The sequence below is a fragment of the Botryllus schlosseri genome, chromosome 12, assembly GCF_051294905.1.
Source record: "Botryllus schlosseri isolate E-star chromosome 12, Bs_hap1, whole genome shotgun sequence".
Classification (NCBI taxonomy): Eukaryota; Metazoa; Chordata; class Ascidiacea; order Stolidobranchia; family Styelidae; genus Botryllus; species Botryllus schlosseri.
This window is the reverse complement of record NC_137247.1, coordinates 12,429,947-12,451,690: the sequence shown is the minus strand read 5'-3', so window position 1 is coordinate 12,451,690 and position 21,744 is coordinate 12,429,947. Positions and strand designations below refer to the sequence as shown.

Here is a 21,744-nt window from a genome sequence, read left to right as displayed (position 1 = left end):
TTTTTAAGGATAATAGAAACCCCGTTCTCAGAGGAGGCGCTCGTTCGGAGGTAGACCTAGATGGTGGATTACATAGACGAAGAAAAATTCACTTTCAAGGGGAACCTGTGTCCGTGACCAACGTTTTAGTTTATACGGATGTCATCACCCCTCAAATTGTAGGTGATACGAGTGCGCCTCTACTACGCAATATCCGCGTTACGACAGGAATAGATGAATATCAGCATATGCTATTCAAAAAAATATATTTCTTTCCTCTGAATACGGAGCGAGTAAGCGAGATACGCGTTATGCTTCGTAATGATAAAGGCGAAGCTATAAAGTTTGGGAACGCACCTCTTCATCTCACACTTGCTTTGAGACATCATGAGGAGTCATTATTGCTGTGATCGGGAGGCGTTCAGAAACTATTATCACCAACAGAGCGGTGGTGATATCAATTTTTTTCGGGGTAAAGTGCAGAGAGGTCATGGACTTGGAAACTTATTTCGTTCGTTCGGAAGAAGCGTTATGCCCCTAATTTCGAAAGGTGCAAAATCACTCGGGAAGCGTCTACTACATACCGGTGCGCAAGTAGCCTCTGATGTTCTTAATGGAGAGAATGTCGGCGATAGTCTTAAAATACGCGGAAAAGAAGCCGCTGGGAACGCTCTCGATTCTTTACTGAGAAAAAGAAAAATGCCAAGACGGAGTCGTAAGATCACGAAAAAGAGACGTCGCAAAGATATTTTCGATTAAATATATATTACACGACGATAAGCATCATTTGTTACTTGAGACTTGATAGATGGCGGAGTTAATTCATGTACAGTCCCCAGAGGGGGTACATCCCTCATTGGATTTATTTCACATTCCCGCGACACAGACTAGCGTTGAAAAGAAAAGAATCATCAAGATAGCGCCGATTTCGAACAACTCCAGCGTGATAACATTCCGCTTTGAGGGGTCAGAAGACTTTATCGATTTGAGCGAGAGCTATTTCTTATTTCATTTACAATTAAAGAAAGGTGGCGAAGCAATTGGTGCCGATGATGATGTTGGAGTTGTAAATAATATCTTGGATTCCTTGATTTCTCAACTACAAATTAAAGTCGCTAACGAAACTTTGAAACAAGATATAAAAGTACAGTGTTATTCGTCCTATCTGCACAATTTATTCACTCCGCTTGACGTGCAAAATACCACACTGAGGGCCTCAGGATGGAGAAAGGATACTTTAGGAAAAATGGATACGATCGGTGGAACTAACGCCTCGGCTAACAAAGGATATTACAACAGGAGTAAAGCCTATAAGGATGATAACGTGGTGGAAATACGTGCAAAAATCCATCACGGACTATGTCTGCAAGACCGCTACATCCTACATGACGTGCCTCTCGAGTTTGAGCTTACCTTGAATCCGAAAAGCTTTTTCATGATGGGAGATGCTACCGGTCAATTCACCTTAACGAAAAAGGAATTACAGTTATGTAGCGTACGAGTCAGCGATGATGTGAAGACAGCGATGATGGTTAATGCCCAGGCGAAATATCCGTATATCGACATGAAATTGATCACCCGAACATTTGCGGCTGCTACGACGCAGATAGATATCGGGAATCTATATAGCGGGACTCTACCTTCTCGCCTAATCATCGGAATGGTAGCTACGAAAGCCTTTCAAGGAGATGTTACGAAAAATCCTTATAATTTCATACACAATAATATGCAACGACTCGAACTGAAACTGAACGGATTTCTGATTCCGGAGGGAGGTTATGAGCTAGATTTCGATAAGGGTCATTACACGGAGCTTTACCATAACCTGATTGAGGGTACGGGTGCAATGGAGAGAAACACAGGACTCCTAACACCTGAAGAGTTCGCTAGTGGTTTCTGTCTACTGGTTTATAATTTGCGCCCTGATGATTTGGATGATTGCTTTGACTTACAAAAGAGTGGTACCTTAAGTTTACGGATCACATTTCCTGCTGGCGGGCTAACAGCGGAAACTACTTTGCTCTGTTTCATGGAATTCCAGAAGCTATTGCAAATCAGTAGCAGTCGTAAAGTGACCGTGCTATGAACGGGGATGAAATAGACCAAATATTGTGGTGCTGCGAGTCAACAAAACATATTTTCCTTGGCACATTTCCTATCGATCGACTGCCGAGGCGACCCCCTCCTCCTTATGCTATCGTGATCAATTATGACGAAGCTCGAAAAATCGGAAGTCACTGGATATGCATTTACGCGGATGAGGATGAGACACATTTTCACGATAGTTTTGGCTTAATGCCACTGAAATACGAGATTGCCTGCTTTATAGAACCAGAAAATTATACCTGCTCTATAAAGCGTCTGCAGCACAAACGTTCCAGAGCGTGCGGTCATCATTGTCTAAGCTTCATCGTCCATAAGGCGCGCGGATGGAGTACGGAACGTTATTCAAATTCCTTCGGTGAAGATCATCGCAAGAATGATTCGATCGTGCGACGCTTCGTCAAGGAGCTGAAGCAAGAATATGAAATTGTGTAAATGTATATGCGAATAAAATCAATAGTTTCAAAGTTTGCTTAGTACGTTTAAGGGCGATATTCGCTACGTTCATTATAGCAATCATCTCAATCAGCAGTAGCGACTTGCTTTCGGTTAGGTGATAGTGGCTACATATTACCATTATCTAGCAAGAACCAGGAATTTGTATTGAGTGACTTCGCTCCTACAGCAAACGCAGCTTACATTACGGCGGTACTGAACATCGAGTAATAAGCGGGACTAGGCAGGCTACCCTTAATACGAATTTGCATTTTGCTGGTACAATCTATGCTATAGTTGAGCGACTTTGATACGACCTCAGCACACTTTTTTTGATATAGCTGCGCAACGATCTAGACTTGAACGTCGTCGTCTGGGACAGATGTGATGTTATAGCCCGCAGTTGCATAGCGTTTTAGGAGGTAAATTATAGCATAGACATAGGTTATAGATTTAATTCACTGTCGGAAAAGCATCAGTGCACTAGCTATTAAAATCACATATCTAAAAGCAGTAGCTTATGGACTTGTAAAATCGACATAATGCAAATCACATATCTAAAAGCAGCAGCTTATGGACTAGTGGCTTCATATTATCATCATCTAGCAAGAGTCAGGAATTTGTATTGAGTGACTTCGTTCCTATAGCCCCGATTGAGTGACTTCGCTCCTACAGCAAACGCAGCTTACATTACGGCGGTACTGAACATCGAGTAATAAGCGGGACTAGGCAGGCTACCCTTAATACGAATTTGCATTTTGCTGCTACAATCTATGCTATAGTTGAGCGACTTTGATACGACCTCGGCACACTTCTTTGATATAGCTGCGCAGAGATGTAGCCTTGAACGCTAGCGTCTGGGACAGATGTGATGTCAGTGATCTGAAATGTTATAGCCCGCAGTGGCATAGCGTTTTAGGAGATAAATTATAGCATAGACATAGGTTTAGCTATAGATTTAATTCACTGTCGGAAAAGCATCAGTGCACTAGCTATTAAAATCACATATCTAAAAGCAGCAGCTTATGGACTTGTAAAATCGTCATAATGCAAATCACATATCTAAAAGCAGCAGCTTATGGGCTAGTGGCTTCATATTATCATCATCTAGCAAGAAACAGGAATTTGTATTGAGTGACTTCGCTCCTACAGCAAACGCAACTTACATTACGGCGTTACTATACATCGAGTAATAAGCGGGACTAGGCAGGCTACCCTTAATACGAATTTGCATTTTGCTGGTACAATCTATGCTATAGTTGAGCGACTTTGATACGACCTCGGCACACTTCTTTGATATAGCTGCGCAAAGATGTAGCCTTGAACGCTAGCGTCTGGGACAGATGTGATGTCAGTGATCTGAAATGTTATAGCCCGCAGTGGCATAGCGTTTTAGGAGATAAATTATAGCATAGACATATGTTTAGCTATAGATTTAATTCACTGTCGGAAAAGCATCAGTGCACTAACTATTAAAATCACATATCTAAAAGCAGCAGCTTATGGACTTGTAAAATCGGCATAATGCAAATCACATATCTAAAAGCAGCAGCTTATGGAGTAGTGGCTTCATATTATCATCATCTAGCAAGAGCCAGGAATTTGTATTGAGTGACTTCGTTCCTATAGCCCCGGCAAACGCAGCTTACATTAATACGGCGTTACTGAACATCGAGTAATAAGCGAAGCTAGCCAGCCTACACTTAATACGAATTTGCATTTTGCGGGCACAATCTATGCTATAGTTGAGCGAGTTGAAATGATACGACCTCGGCACACTTCTTCGATATAGATATAGCTGCGCAAAGATGTAGCCTTGAACGCTACCGTCTGGAACAGATGTGATGTCAGTGATCTGAAATGTTATAGCTTCAACCTGCAGTGGCATAGCGTTTTAAAATGGGAGATAAATTATAGCATAGACATAGGTTTAGCTATAGATTTAATTCACTATCGGAAAAGCATCAGTGCACTAGCTATTAAAATCACATATCTAAAAGCAGCAGCTTATGGACTTGTAAAATCGGCATAATCTCAGTAGTTAGATGCTTGCTACAACTCGCAATTTATCAACTTTAGGTCGTGAGTAAAGCAAGAATTCATAGACTAACATCCATCTCAAATCCGAAGTGCATACCCGCGTAATTATAACCAAATTTAGTGCGAATCTATACGGAAATGTAGCCTAAATCACCTGCGTCATTAGGTGAAGTGCATAGCACGATAGTTGTGATAAATGCGAAATTTTCCGAGCGTAAATTGCGTATATGCGATGTCGGCGTTTTGATCTGAAATGAAATGAGCGAATTTAAATATAGGTGATAAACTATTGCTCTAGCTAATTATTATAACCACACCGAGATTCGAGTAATAAGCGAGCCTAGATAGTCTACCTTTAACAGAAAACTTGCGTATACATTCGAATTTGTGCGACTTCGGCTATATTGCCGGTTAACATTATAGCCACGCGCAGGACTCACCATTACGTTAGCTATTGGAGAAATCTCAACGTAAATCAATCTGCGTTCACAATTCGCGTAAGCTAATGCTGTATCGAGAAATTATAGCTAAATTGAGTTTAAATTGACACGAAAATACATTGGTCTTACCTCAGCTGCGATACCTGCGTCTCTGCGCACATGGCAATACTTGTAATAGAAATGTGAAGTTTTCAGAATGCGAATTGCTTTACGTCGGAACTAAACATTCTAATTCGTAACGCCAGCGCGGCGTTTTCTTGGAAACGCAACTATATTTAGAATGTTCTAATTCCCATTATCGATGTGGCCCGACTTTTTGGAATCGCAACTATATTTAGAATGTTCTAATTCATATTGTCGATGTGATCCGACTTCTTGGAATCGTAAGCAACCATATTCGTGCCGCATTTACACGCGTCAATTTCTTGGAATAGTATTCGGCAATATGCGCGGTGCATGAGCTTTGCGTGATCGTAGGCCTTTATGGTTGCGATATCTGTATTATTAAGTTGCATTTGCAGAATTCCCCGAAATCATTGACTAATTAATGATGACACAGCTGTTATAGTCATACATTTATGTGTAATAACTCGAAAAAGATGTTGTCTCGGAATTTAAGAGAGAATCGGCGGTTATATTCTCAAAACAGCTCAATACGGGTAGTTTGCTCAATAGCCTGGTGGTGAGCGACGTGACATTATACCCATCCAAGCCAGGTTCGATTCTAGCTAAGGTAAGTTTTGGCGTGGTAATGAGTGTTATAGGTGCAGCAATCGACATCGCGCTGGTTGATGCGGCGCTGTGCACAATATAGATGCGGCAATCAATGTGGTGATGATGTGGCAATGGATGATGTGGCACTATAGGTGTGGCGCTTGATGATGTGACACAGATGAATGTGGTATGTGATGTGCCAATGGGTGGATGATGTGGCAATAGGTGTGCTATAGGTGCGGCAATGGGCGTGCTATAGGTGCGGCAATGGGTGGATGATGTGGCAATAGGCGTCCCATAGGTGTGGCAATGGGCGGATGATGTGGCAATGTAGGCGTGGCAATTAAGGCGACGTGGCCTTCTGGGATTGGTCTGCGTATAACCCAGCTAACTTCACTACTGCTATAAAGAAAATTCAGGTCTCAAAAAGTCTTTGATTCGTTTCATTGTCTGGACTTCTGCTTGCACTTAAATATTAATTCCCAGAATTTGTCGCTAACAAATTTAGATGGGTGGTCAAGCAATCAAGGAATCCTTCTCTGTTCATTTTACCACTTCCAGCTCATCACGAACTGAAGTCACGAGTACGAACAAAACATGCAATACGTATCCCGATGATAAATATTCTGTTCGGTTGGGCAAACTCCCGAGCACGAACGCGATTTCGAACACGATCACGAATGAGCATTTAATGACTAGGAGTGGGCACAATAATTCGAGTACTCGAATCGGAATCGAGTATTAATTTTAATGATTCGAGTCGAGTAGTAAATACGATTTGTTCGAGTACTGAAATTATACGCTGATTACGCTCCTCGCCATTGAAAGGTAATTTATCAATGAGAATTATAGTTTCGATACTAATTTTCTCTGTTGAAGCCTTGAAACAGTGATTGACCGTATTGTAGCATACGAAGCATATAGAAGCCTACCAAGCTAGGAACGTTACTGAAAATAGCACATGTCCGAAGTCATGATCTTGCAGCAAACAATACGTTCGTATTGTTAAATTTATTTCACTGGAAGCTTTCGACTGGCTCTCTTCAGCAGTGAACGCCAGTAAATGAGGTTAACCAAGTTCGAAATATAGAAAATACCCCGTGTCATATTTACTACGAAGTCTTTACTACCAGCAACGCGTAAGGATGTGCTTCCTGCGATTGATCAGAGTAACATAATTTACCAATATACGTGCCGATGTGACAGTCGGTATGTGGGTCGCACATCTCAACGCTTGCAACAAAGAATTCGTCAACACGTCCCACGTCAAATTAGGAATTCGCAGGGTGATGACATGTCTGCTTCATCATCACAGTCCCTAGTTACCATGCGTGATTATGACCAAGTAACAGCATGTAATTCTGCTATCGGACAGCATTTATTGGACAATTTTAACTTGTTATAAAGGACAATGTGTCGCATACTGTATCGAGAGGTCATTGCTGCTCCTACGACTAAGACCATAAATTTGACTCCAAACACAGCCGGGTAAATGTATGCATACGATTGACAATTATCTTCTGTGCATTTCTGTGAAGGTAATATTTTCCGGTTCCGTGATGAATTCTGTAAATTACCTATCTCTAAAAATACTTTATACATGTCACCAAATGTAAGTGATATAATCGGTGATATTTGAGAGCCGAATTTCGCGAAACTCAAATTCGATGTGACTCTAAAGTTCATTCGCCGCATCTGCGTTACCTCAGTTATGATGTCATAATGTTTAGCCTACCCCGAAGGGTAGCAAAGTCCGGGAGCAACTTTGCCTTCGTGCACACAAGTTCGATTTCTCGTCTGAAGCATGCATTCTTGCGAGCAAGTGCTGGTGAGATTTGACCACATAGACCACTGGCCGGTACAAGACTCATTGTGAAGGCATAATCTCCAATCCTGAAATACGACCGAACTGTTTTTCATTTGTCCATATGCAATTGTGATCTGACTTACAAATTGCTTGCAAATCAAGGCAGTGTCATTGCAAGAGCGCTGACGATTTTGCAAAGAGTTGTAGCATTGAGGTATATCTTTCGGATTTCCTGGAACAGGAGTGTCACACGTAGCCTACTCCACCCTAGTCATGATAACCAGTTATTCTGACACCCCTCGCATCCATTGGAAAGCACTACTAAATGTCCGTTTTCTGATAAAATCCTGAAATATTGGTACACGAGTTAAACGCGAACCCTCCGCACTAATTCATGTAGCCTATTCACATTCTACTAACTTCATCGTATCTTTTTCGAGGGTTCCATTCACACCATAGGCCTTCGCTTGAAAGTTACATGTCACAATCGACATGTATAATAAGTATTCGCGCATAATGCCGCTGCCGTGGTCAACTGAATGTCTGTTGATGACTGCTCAGTGCTCAACTGCGAATCCGTGAGTCTTGCTGAACGCGAAAATTTTAGAAACTGGTGTTTGAATGGATCCATAAACAGGAAATAGTCCGCTGTGCTGATATCACAAGATACTTCTGCATCGTCGACATGAGTAAGTTGGATGCGACGCGATTCTATCTGTATATAGGCATATACCAAGTTTCATAATTTTCGGAAATTCTCAGACTTGTAGTATCGAGGGATAACATATTACCTTGTTTGCACGACAATGTTAGGATAAACTGCGGGTGGTGGGAAAAAAGGAATCGGACATTTAGGCTACTTGTTTTTTATCGGATTTGTTTTGTCATATAAGAGAAACTACAGGCATACTGCGCCAGTAACCAGTTGATAATTCGGTATCGTTTGATTCTTCCCTTTTTAAAAATTTTGCTATTTCTATTAAATGTGTCTCTTGTAAAAGTATAATATTGGGTGCTCGGGATGTCTCACATAAATATGTGTTGAATACGGGAAGTTTCTAATAAAAACCGCCACAATTCCACTGTGATATTGAATTTCTTGGGGCGGGGGCATATTTTCCAGGGAAGAGATATCAATCGAAAGGCATAACCACTTTTTTTCTGGCGGGCGTATAAATATATGTGGAAGGTCTACTAGTTGATCAAGTGATTCAGAGTTTATAGACATTTACAGCTCATTCTGAACATGATCACATACTTGTAACCAATCGCTTTCATGAAACACACAACTCCATAAACATAGACATTCCGATGTAGTCAAGAAATATTTTTATTAATCAAAATCATCGACTTCTGTTCACGGTGTTAGTGTGTGCATGGCATACCTGTGGGTCCCCGTATTAAAATGGACACGACACGACTGAATGTAAGGGGATAGAAGTCTATCGCGTCGATTTACATGTGGTCTTCGCTACGGTTTCAAAAAACGAATCATCTATTTTACATTGGTCGAGACCGAGCGAGTCAGTTACATGTATTCGCGGTAATGATTTTGCTTGTCATATGCGAATGATAGGTTTGCTACTCCGACAAATCAAATCAACATACAGCAATCTTCTGACGATCATAATAGCAATTTCATATTCCGCCACTTCGTAATTGTATACGCACGAAAAGTATATTGTACAACTCGACAACTACGTTTAACAAGACCAATCACACTACCAGCGTTGAACACAAGATACCTACCCAAGTCAAAAATATCATACTGGTTTGGACAACTGACGTTTACCTGTGTAAAATTATAATTTTCACTTGGTGATCTATCCTTTTCTAGAGTAACAAACCCTTATCGCTTAAAAATCTATTTTTTTTCCTACATCAAAAAACTATTTTCACTTGGAAAAAATACTTTTACCTAGAGTAACTAATCATTTTCTTTTGAAAATATATTTTCTCCCTGGGTAACAAACCTTTTTCACTTGGAAATCTATTTTTTCTCTGGGTAACAAACCTTTTTCACTTGGAAATATATTTTTTCTCTGAGCAACAAACCTTTTTCACTTGGAAATATATTTTTCCCTGAGCAACAAACCATTTTCACTTGGCGGGTCGTCGTTTACCTGAGTAAAAATATCATTTTCCTTTGGAGATCTGGCGTTTACCCAGTGTAACAATACATTTTCTCTTGGCCATCTAGCTTTTCCTAGAGTAACAAAACCATTTTCATTTTGAAATCTGACAAACACACCTGACAATTTGGTATTTGTTGTATTGACGATAGTTTGAAATAGATTACAACGAACAGTGACGGAAATATACACGGACTACCGGTTTCTGAGTATACCCCCATCAGTCGTATCACATCAATATCATCGGTTAACCACATACAATATGCTCTTGTACACCGAAATGCATGTTTTGGAAAATTGGACAATAGGCTTCGATAGTTCTGTGATGTCCGGGTTCGTGCTTTGGATTTTCCAGAGTCAAAATGTCTGAATAAAACACCTCCTCGACGATGGTTGGTATGTGGATAACGGGATTCAAAAAACGGTTGGATTTATGTCACCCATCGCGATAACAATTCCAGGTCGAGTTTTCCCCCGCATGTTTACTATATTGTGTCTTTATTGGTCAATGTATGTCTCGACATTCAGTTTGAAATCGGAAACCCTGATAAAGTATGTAACCGGATCCGGATATCAACTCTGAATCGATAACCCAATGAATAATATTCAAAGTAAACATGTTACACCCCGTGTTTCCACGAAAAAATACCATCCAGACATACGTCGCGCTTGTTTGCCCACAACAGTATACGCGTAAATGGAAGTGTGTGACATTGCATGCAATGTGTTGGTATACAAACATCGGGGAGTAAGCCTTCGATCGACAGACATTATCATAGCCGGAATTTTGATACAGATCGAATGTCATCAAGCACACCCGATAACAATGTCATACCAATAAGCCACATTGCAATGACTCTGAGTCCATCTGAAGCATGACATACAGACACACAAACATGGAACCCTAACATGGGTTATTCGCACGACGGTGAAAGTGACCTGTACAACATATACCAATTGGGCGTTCACAGTCGAATATGCGAACCATGCACAATCATATACCCAGATTTTTGTTGGATATGTACGAAACCGATAAATCGATACATTTCTTTTCCTTCACCGTCAATAATACAAAGGTCATTCCAATTCATCACTCGAATGTGAGGTTCGTCTGGTGTAAAATCCATCTCAAATAACACCAAAGTGTGCCTTCCGTGTTTTATTATTTCCACCGTCGCATCTTGTCTGTGTCGTAACACTATGGTGCAGGGACTTGATCTCAATTTACATGCAATTCCCGATGATATTGACCAATTCAATCATTAATTGGTCAAATTTTTCGAACTTCGCGCGAATAGGCGAGAATAGCTGCCTCAGTAAATGGATACCCAATGTAGATACCTATAATAGGCTATCAGCAAATAGCGGATAGCCTAATGGGGGTCTGGGAGTGAAGTCACCCGGAAGTTTGGTTTATCACCCGATGGGAGCCCAGGACCATCGTGTTTTGTTAGGGGGGGATGACGAAGTGCTGTTACAGCCCTGGTAACGAATAATTGTACCTGCAGGCACGCTCGAATATGTTTAATTGTCAATTACGTGCCCTTTATTTTCCTATACAACAGCTCACTCAGTGCTACTGGTAAATCTGATTCCAGACCCCCATTAGGCTATCCGCTATTTGCTGATAGCCTATTATAGGTATCTACATTGGGTATCCATTTACTGAGGCAGCTATTCTCGCCTATTCGCGCGAAGTTCGAAAAATTTCACCAATTAATGATTGAATTGGTCAATATCATCGGGAATTGCATGTAAATTGAGATCAAGTCCCTGCACCATAGTGTTACGACACAGACAAGATGCGACGGTGGAAATAATAAAACACGGAAGGCACACTTTGGTGTTATTTGAGATGGATTTTACACCAGACGAACCTCACATTCGAGTGATGAATTGGAATGACCTTTGTATTATTGACGGCGAAGGAAAAGAAATGTATCGATTTATCGGTTTCGTACATATCCAACAAAAATCTGGGTATATGATTGTGCATGGTTCGCATATTCGACTGTGAACGCCCAATTGGTATATGTTGTACAGGTCACTTTCACCGTCGTGCGAATAACCCATGTTAGGGTTCCATGTTTGTGTGTCTGTATGTCATGCTTCAGATGGACTCAGAGTCATTGCAATGTGGCTTATTGGTATGACATTGTTATCGGGTGTGCTTGATGACATTCGATCTGTATCAAAATTCCGGCTATGATAATGTCTGTCGATCGAAGGCTTACTCCCCGATGTTTGTATACCAACACATTGCATGCAATGTCACACACTTCCATTTACGCGTATACTGCTGTGGGCAAACAAGCGCGACGTATGTCTGGATGGTATTTTTTCGTGGAAACACGGGGTGTAACATGCTTACTTTGAATATTATTCATTGGGTTATCGATTCAGAGTTGATATCCGGATCCGGTTACATACTTTATCAGGGTTTCCGATTTCAAACTGAATGTCGAGACATACATTGACCAATAAAGACACAATATAGTAAACATGCGGGGGAAAACTCGACCTGGAATTGTTATCGCGATGGGTGACATAAATCCAACCGTTTTTTGAATCCCGTTATCCACATACCAACCATCGTCGAGGAGGTGTTTTATTCAGACATTTTGACTCTGGAAAATCCAAAGCACGAACCCGGACATCACAGAACTATCGAAGCCTATTGTCCAATTTTCCAAAACATGCATTTCGGTGTACAAGGGCATATTGTATGTGGTTAACCGATGATATTGATGTGATACGACTGATGGGGGTATACTCTGAAACCGGTAGTCCGTGTATATTTCCGTCACTGTTCGTTGTAATCTATTTCAAACTATCGTCAATACAACAAATACCAAATTGTCAGGTGTGTTTGTCAGATTTCAAAATGAAAATGGTTTTGTTACTCTAGGAAAAGCTAGATGGCCAAGAGAAAATGTATTGTTACACTGGGTAAACGCCAGATCTCCAAAGGAAAATGATATTTTTACTCAGGTAAACGACGACCCGCCAAGTGAAAATGGTTTGTTGCTCAGGGAAAAATATATTTCCAAGTGAAAAAGGTTTGTTGCTCAGAGAAAAAATATATTTCCAAGTGAAAAAGGTTTGTTACCCAGAGAAAAAATAGATTTCCAAGTGAAAAAGGTTTGTTACCCAGGGAGAAAATATATTTTCAAAAGAAAATGATTAGTTACTCTAGGTAAAAGTATTTTTTCCAAGTGAAAATAGTTTTTTGATGTAGGAAAAAAAATAGATTTTTAAGCGATAAGGGTTTGTTACTCTAGAAAAGGATAGATCACCAAGTGAAAATTATAATTTTACACAGGTAAACGTCAGTTGTCCAAACCAGTATGATATTTTTGACTTGGGTAGGTATCTTGTGTTCAACGCTGGTAGTGTGATTGGTCTTGTTAAACGTAGTTGTCGAGTTGTACAATATACTTTTCGTGCGTATACAATTACGAAGTGGCGGAATATGAAATTGCTATTATGATCGTCAGAAGATTGCTGTATGTTGATTTGATTTGTCGGAGTAGCAAACCTATCATTCGCATATGACAAGCAAAATCATTACCTCGAATACATGTAACTGACTCGCTCGGTCTCGACCAATGTAAAATAGATGATTCGTTTTTTGAAACCGTAGCGAAGACCACATGTAAATCGACGCGATAGACTTCTATCCCCTTACATTCAGTCGTGTCGTGTCCATTTTAATACGGGGACCCACAGGTATGCCATGCACACACTAACACCGTGAACAGAAGTCGATGATTTTGATTAATAAAAATATTTCTTGACTACATCGGAATGTCTATGTTTATGGAGTTGTGTGTTTCATGAAAGCGATTGGTTACAAGTATGTGTTGGAGAAAGAAAATTTATTTTTCTGTATGTGACAGTTTGTGACGAAATGAAAATAGATTAGTGGTTTAATTGAATTGTGACTGTGTTGTTTTAATGTACGTTTCAACAGGTAGACTTGACACTGAACAACAATTCGACTCACAAAAAATGTTTGTTGTATGATTTGTCACTGGTGCGCAAAGGGTTAGGAATATTTTTGTATGATAATATCTTCTAGCTGTTTTGTTGTGAGGGTAATCATGCGATGACTCAGCACTTTTCGTTAGCAAAGTAGATTGATCTATGTGAAAGATGTAAGGACCGTGACTAGAAAACATGTGTACTTTGTTGTTGGAGTAGCTGATTTACTGCTATGGCATTGACATAACCCTCTGGAAGTGAGTATGCTTTTCTTTCACGAAAGTTCAACACATGGTATTCGCATACTGTACACATACAAACTTTTGTGTAAACAACTCTGATGTTTCTGTTAGTACTAGTTCTGTGTTGAACTATTTGATTATCAAGACACATGAACATCCATTCAGACAATAAAGTTCTTGTGATATCGAGGCAGTTTGAAAGCGTCACCAATCATTGCGTATGTTCGTAGCATGAGAATATCGAGTATTTTCGTGTGTCATGAATAAACAAATGTACTTCGATTATCACGATGATGGAAATTACGATCAACACAGTATTTCGTAAGTGAATGTGTATCGTTTGGTATGTTCGGCAATCTCTAAATGACAAAAATATCAAACCGGGCGTACAACTCGGTTAGTTAAACGATACAGTTACAAATCGGATGTAAGCTTGATTTACAGATGACAGCTTGATGATGTAAAGCTCAACCACTCCAGTGTGTTTATTGTAAAGTATTTGACACAAACAAAATATTGAATGAAGACTTCGGTTTCATTACCAAACTAGTGAAATTGTTTTCTATTGGATGGATATGATTTACCTTTAGAAAAACGATGTAGACCGATTAAGCGACGTTGGTCAATATCCATAATGCGACGAGTGAGTAAAATACTCCTTAAGTTCGTAGTGATCCGATATACTCTCGTGTCACTCAAAAAAACCTCCAATGTATTATACAGTGTGTGTAATTTTGTTGAAATGATTACGAAATAAATAATAATAATCCACGTCTGTGCTGTCGATGCTTTAGCCTTAATCCGGTAAGTGATATTTTCAAATATGTGTGTCATTTTGACAACTCAAAGATGTTCTTTTAGGTCTTGGGCCCAGAAAACCGACACTATAGTTGCGTACGCATAGAAAATTACTAGGAATTCAATTGCAACTAGAATTCGTGTTACGTGTTACGTGTTTTTCTTTGATGGTGTGCGTTCTACAAATAATTCCAGTTAACGAACTAGGATGAATTTAGCAAACTTCCTGCAATAAGCTTTTGTCATGGTACTGATGGCCAGTGGTTTCGTTTTATGATTACAATTACTTTAGAAGATTCAAATGATAATTTATGATCACGACTATGAACAACAATACAACCACATTTTTGTAGATTTCAGTGTAACGCGTATTTCGATTTTATTACTCTTAAGAGGTGTCTGTATTACTCAAGTATAGTTGAATAGGGGGTACCTAGCAAACATATTCCAAGTTGTGATGATCAAAGTGTGTGTGAAATGGTGCGAACGGATTAAGCATTAATCAAGCGGCGGTATGTCAATTCACCTAGTGTGATATCTTGACACCGGGTAATGCGCGAAAGTGTTTCAATTCCCAGCGCAGATTCCGACAATAAAGTATTGTACCGGTTGTTGTTCAACAAAGGAAATTGTTGTTTCATCTTTAGTCATGGTTACTGGAGACAATTACATTTGTAAAATATTTCCTGATATCTACAATACACTGCGCGGTTGGTACCAAGGTTAAATAATTTACCAATCAAGAACATTTTAGACACACATAGTTTACAACTCAATATGTTTATAACAGCGGTAATGAAAAGTTTGTTGCTGTCACAATAACCTTCACCACAACGCCAGGTCTAGTTAGCACGAATAATTTATTAATCAAGTCATGATCAGCTATTACATATGTCAAATCAACGCGAAGTATGTTTACAGCATGATAACTTTCGATATAACGCCCGCGTTCGATTGTAAGAAATGAATTCTCAACTACATTGATCAGACTTTCAAATCTCGTATAGTAAAACATATTATATTAATCTCAAGTCACCTGCACCGAGTAGTAATTACTTTTGTCTTGCGGAATATATCGAGTAGTAATTACTTTGTCTTGCAGAATAGCCCGCGTAGTAACTACTTTGTCTTGCAGAATAGTAACGACTTTTACAGTTGAACAAAAAAAAAAGACGAGTCGTCGGAATATGAATACAACCAAACTTGGTATGGATTTTAGGTTTTAGTATCGTATGGAGTCGTGTATACTTAGCTGTTTTTCATACTGATACTGTTTGAGTTGATCGGGTAAGTTACAAACGGATTTACTTGATAAAGTTTTTGTGGTTGACTCTTTGAGTATGTTAAGATGGTAAGATGTCGAGACGTAATACTATTTCCGTTAACTCAATTGCAACAAAAAATAACTTAAATACTTTGTCTTGAGAATAGTAACTACCTTTACAATTGAATAAAAATTATCGGTCATACGAATACAGCCAGGATGAATTATTTCAAGTTTGTGAGTTGTGGTGATATAGGCTAATCAAGTAAGTGAAAACTAGATTTTTAACACCGGTTAATGTTGTGAATAATTCTTTTGAGTATGGTAAGATGTTAAATGTCTCTTTGAAAAACGGAAAGCGGGATTGCGAATAGAGTTGCAATGTTTCATTACTTGTTTCAAATCAATGTGCGTATAATCTCGAAATGTGACTGGGTGAAAGTTGGTAGTCATGTTTGTCAATCTATTTCAATTCAGACTATGTCAAAGTCCTAATATTTCATTTTGGATTATCCTAATTTACTTTTAGTACATCCTGCAAATGGATTCGGATGCGGCACTATAACATTTTTGATAATAAGGACTCAAGGATTTTCAATCAACAATACCTGAATTTTTTGGTAATGTAAGAGTTGGCAAATGATTAGTTGCGTGTTTTTGTTAAGAGTTTGATTTCATGTTGATAAAGACAATAACTGTATAATGCACATACTTGTGATTCTTGATTCTTGTAGAGTTATAGTTGGTATTGATTCTATAGGCAGCGGCGCGGAATGTGCGAATAATTAGATGTGGCTGAAAGTCGGCGTCAGTAATATTCAGGTTACGGTCGAATCAAAAGATCACGAAAAGATTTCTCAAAATAATTAGAATTGTACCGAATTAACACATTCAGATACGAATCAACTTGAGCTGTGTAGCAAGTTCCATTTCGAGTTGACAAATTGACACATTGCTTGAATATTCTTATCACGCAACTAAAGTCCACCACTATTCCGGAGTGTCAAAACATATAGCGACCACCAGAAAGTGTCAAATTGTTGGTTTTCGAATCACCGTCTGCGATGGTTCTGTTATTCGTTACTTATTAAATCTTACCAGTGAAATCCAGTTTCGCGACTTACTGATTGTTGGTAACCGAATCGCCGTCTACACCGGCTCCGTGACAAACTAATTACCAAAATATTACTTGTGCGTGATTCCTACCTCTGTAAATCCACACCACGAGAGATGGTTATGTCCGAGACATTATCTTGTCAGCGATCGCGGGGTTTTGCAAACTATTTCACACATTTTTGAAGTGTTAGTTTGTGAACGCGGTTATTGTTGATATTCGAATCGCCGTCTACGCCGGCTCTGCGGTAAACTAATTACCAAAATATTACCTTGGAAGTGATTCCTAGATTTAGCAAACTATTTCACACTGACTGGATTAGTGTAATAATCGATAGTAGCACACAGCTGCATGGGAAACAATTCAGCGCGCAGGTCATTCGAAATATAGGTCGCACGCACTGCGTAATCCTATTGCACAACAAGCCACGTTTCCGTTTGTGCGGTTATTGTTGGTGACTCGTACATATTCAACACCGCGCGAGAGATGCCTATACTCGAAAGTACGAATCACCGCCACACCCATAAGAACACATGGTAAATCACCAGAGATCCCGTAAGAATACACGACAGGCGAATCACCACCACCGCCTATAGCAAAAAAGGCGAGTCACGACCACGAGTTTTCACGGTGAATCACGACCACGCCCTATACCCGAAAAGGCGAATCACGACCGCACCCATAAGAACACATCGCACCTCACCAGAGATCCCATAAGAACCAATGGCACATCACCAGAGATCTCGTAAGAAACAATGGCACATCACGAGCGATAGGGGGTCTGAAAGAGTACCATCACCAACACGAGTTTTCACGGCACATCACCGACGAAGCCTATACCCGAAAGGGTACCATCACCAGAGATCCCATAAGAACACATGGCACCTCACCAGCGGAAGGGGGGGTCAAAAGGGTGCCATCACCAACACGAGTTTCGCGGCACCTCACCAGAGGGCCCATAAGAACCCATTACGATTCGCGACCGATCATACTAACTACTCTCGGCTCTGAAGACTTTGTCATATCGAGCCTCCCGTCTACCTTGCATGTCGCATTTCACTGTTTTTTTTTTGTAGTGTAATGTTGATATGTAATGTATACGAATAAAGATTCTCTCTCTCCCTCTCTCACTGCTGAAGAGAGCCTGTCGAAAAGCTTCCAGTGGAATAAATTTAACAATATGAACGTATTGTTTGCTGCAATATTGAAGTTCTGTACTTCGAAACGCCTATTGAAGTCATGATCATCCCTCAACATTGTGTCAACAAGTACAATGAAACTTGTATGGTTGATGTGATGGATAACCGGCATTGTATTCTTTGTGGGAGCATAAAAGGTACATATTTGAACTTTGACATATTACATTCTGTTGTGACGTCATAGTGAGTGATACTCGACTCGAAGCATAATACGTGATTCAGAATCGAATCACTCTGGTACTCGATTTTGCCCAGCCCTAGTAATGACCCGGGTGGTGTTCCGAATTCAGTGCCTGGCGAGTCGCGCTGTCTGACATGACGCTTTTTTCCCGTCTGGCAAAGGCAGTAACATTCCGAAATTACTTTTTAAATTGTATAAAGGAAAGGCGTTTAAGAAATAAAATAGTGGCCTTTTTATATAATTCATAAAGTAATTGACACCAATAGCTGTTAATATGATCATAGTGTTTACATCTTTACGATGTAAGTAATGTGAACGAATATGATTGGCATTAGACAAATTTTGTGGTAAATTCAGATGTCGCCAAAGTAGTCGAAGTTAGCACTCATATAGGAGTAATGTCGTGATATGCTACTCAATTAAAAGCAGAAGTAGATATTTCGAAGAGATACCAGAGAATCTGATTACTGGTATTAGACAAATATCGTGGTAAAATCAGCTGCAGTCAAAGTAGTCAACGTTGGCACTCAAGTCGAAGTGGATGTAATGCCATGAATTTCTTCTCAATTACAGGTAGAAGTAGTTTGCATGGTTACAGTAATTGGAGGCTTTAAAAGTGTGGATTTTGTCGAAGGGTTGCAAACGTTTGGAAGTAAATCGGAGATGGTCACATTGGAAATTGCAGGATGCATTCTTCTTAACTAACGCAATCATCAGTTTAGTAATATTTTCGCCATTCCATAACATCACAAAACTGCGATACAATGAAATAGGTAGGTGTCGAAACAACTTGGAGCAGTTTTTGAAATCAGACACACACCTTGGCATAGGCGATGCAAAGAAGAGGCATGCACACTGAATGAAGAGTAAAGCAGATAATATAAAAGGCAAGCGATATCATGAGGTGGCATGTGTCGGAAGGAGAGATCGATATATTTGGCGGTGGTCAAGTAATCTTGAAGGCTGACTAGTATTCATTTAGAAGAAATTGCTTCGACTGCAGTCGACATGCTGGACGACTGTCGGATGGCCGGCAAGATGATGTTCCACAATTGAGGTTCAGCGGGACCGTAACTGCCGCACCCAGGGGAAGGGGGGGGGGGGTGAGCGCGAAGAGGAACCAAAATTATTTCGTGAGTTATCATAAATGATTGAGTATTTTCTTGGAAATATATGCAACTCAGTGCGCGATTTAATGTTGGCAAATATGTTATTTTGGGTACCCTTCCCCAATAAAAAAATACGCGTCATTGAAAGAAATTGGCATTTCGGCGTCGGTCATTACCGTGTCACGACGCATCAAGACATATCAGGTTTTACGCCATGTAACATGCAACTCCGAGAAGTGTGCCAGAACGATCGGAAGCGAGAAAATGTGGCCGAAAAGGACTGCCCTCATGTTGACTGAAAATTTCGATATATATACATATATGTTTAATTGTCCATTAGGGCTGTTCAAAAATAACTTTTTGTTCTGGATTCCAGCCATTCAGTCATTAAATTGTCAGGTTACCCTAAAAAACGCTGCACACCAAATTTGGTTCAATTCTAACAAGTATAGGGCTCCGCAGATCCAATTAAAAATCTTAATATGAACAGGAAAATTAAAAAAGAAAATTTCAAATTTTTCCGTCAACCCCATGAAATTGTTGAGCTGTCTTCAGAGACGATGCAAAACAAATTTGACTCAATTCCAACTAGTAGAAGAGGAGTTATTGAAGTTTTTCGTTGATAATCCTCGGATTATCCACCAATCAAGGATAATCCGAGAAATATCAACGATAAACTCCAATAACTCCGCTTCTACTAGTTTGAATTGAATCAAATTTGTTTTGCATCTTTTTTAAAGACAGCTCAACAATTTCATGGGTTTGACAGAAAAATTTGATTTTTTTTTTAATTTTCCTGTTTGAATTAAAAAAATTAATTGGATCTGCGTAACCCTATACTTGTTAGAATTGAACCAAGTTTGGTGTGCAGCGTTTTTTAGGGTAACCTGACAATTTAATAAGTGAAATATTAAGTTATTTTTGAACAGCCCTATTGTCCATAGGCGCAAAATGGCTGGCCCCGAATCTTCCTGGCCTGACAATCAGAACCCCGCAAGACAAATGCTATCCCGCGGGGAAAAATTATTTGCAAGTGAAGAAATACAAATTTGAAATCGTGTGCGTCTTTCAGCTTAGTACTTTTGGGTGATCTCAATCTTTTGACATAGCAGACTGAATGTCACAAAATAACATCATGTAACGAAGTCATTTTACCGATGGGTCCACCCGAAGCCTGTTCAATTATTATTTACGGGTCTTACATTTTCCAAGACAGCTCAATCAGTTATACCGGTAAATCTGATTACGTGTGCAGAGAAGGAATGAAAATTGATAGCAATGTATATGCCATTTCCCATCGTATTGATCAGTTCAATCATGGATTATAGAAAATTTCCGCGCTTAGACGATACTAGCTGACTCACTAAACAGTACAACAGTTTCTGTCGATAAGTAGCGGCACAAAGGCAGAACCGGAGGGGTGTGTGGGGGGCTAAACCCCCATAACTTTGGTTTATCATTCTATGGAGGCCCCAAGACCAACGTTTTATTTTGGTGTGTGAGGCAGGGCGGGGGGGGCTGACAAAGTGCTGTTTCGGTCCTGGTGTCCAGCATACTCGATAGGGCAACGCAAAATGACTAGTGACCACACAAATAGCCATAAATTTAGCAAATATATCCAGCCACAGTGAACCAAGGGCTGTAAATGCGCATTGCGCCACAATCCTTCATTACCAACGTCAAGAGTATGATTCAACCAAGGAAAACAACGCCAATCCGTTCTTTGCAGGACTTCGGTCACATGGTCATTATCACACCCGACTGGCTAGCGAGGCGCTCTCTTCTGCGTTTTTACTTATCCCTCTTAGCGAAAAGAGTTTGTGTTCCCACCCGTGCACCATCTCTGATATACAAGTGCGAATATACACCCATGGCACACGAAACCAGAGCATAACTCATAATTATATCGCGGTCATAAATCCTACGTCCATACCTTCCTACGTTCCATACGTGCATACACTACATAAGTTGGAATGAAATTGTTCTACTCAATTTATACCGCGGAGTAAGTCGGTCGCTGGAGTGTATCAAGCCGATGATGAGTTCAAACTGAAAGCCCTCATAAAACCTGCGTCACAATCCATCCTTATGAGTATTGAAGCTACGACGTAAGTTACAAAGTCTGAAATAGCAATTTTGGGGTACAAGGTTGGATATCAGCCTGTTCTGTCTTTTCACTTCTAACCATACCCTGGTCATATCT

General features: G+C 39.9%; 1 protein-coding gene and 1 long non-coding RNA gene across 2 annotated transcripts; one reads left to right on the top strand and one right to left on the bottom strand.

The window, feature by feature from the left end:
• The first annotated feature begins 787 nt into the window (after positions 1-787).
• Positions 788-2,065, top strand: LOC145452725 (uncharacterized protein F54H12.2-like). The gene has a single exon (XM_080330883.1). It carries the CDS (start codon positions 788-790, stop codon positions 2,063-2,065), a length of 1,278 nt encoding a protein of 425 aa, XP_080187009.1.
• A 5,074-nt stretch (positions 2,066-7,139) lies between these two features.
• Positions 7,140-8,046, bottom strand: LOC145451740 (uncharacterized). The gene is made up of 4 exons (XR_013919020.1): positions 7,939-8,046; positions 7,662-7,865; positions 7,416-7,604; positions 7,140-7,241 (listed from the first exon to the last, which is right to left on the bottom strand). It is a non-coding gene; the product is annotated as an uncharacterized LOC145451740 (long non-coding RNA).
• Between the last annotated feature and the right edge of the window lie 13,698 nt (positions 8,047-21,744).

Bases quoted from the DNA above. Each gene is read 5' to 3' on its own strand.
- LOC145452725 (XM_080330883.1), top strand. From the start codon at position 788: ATGGCGGAGTTAATTCATGTACAGTCCCCAGAGGGGGTACATCCCTCA.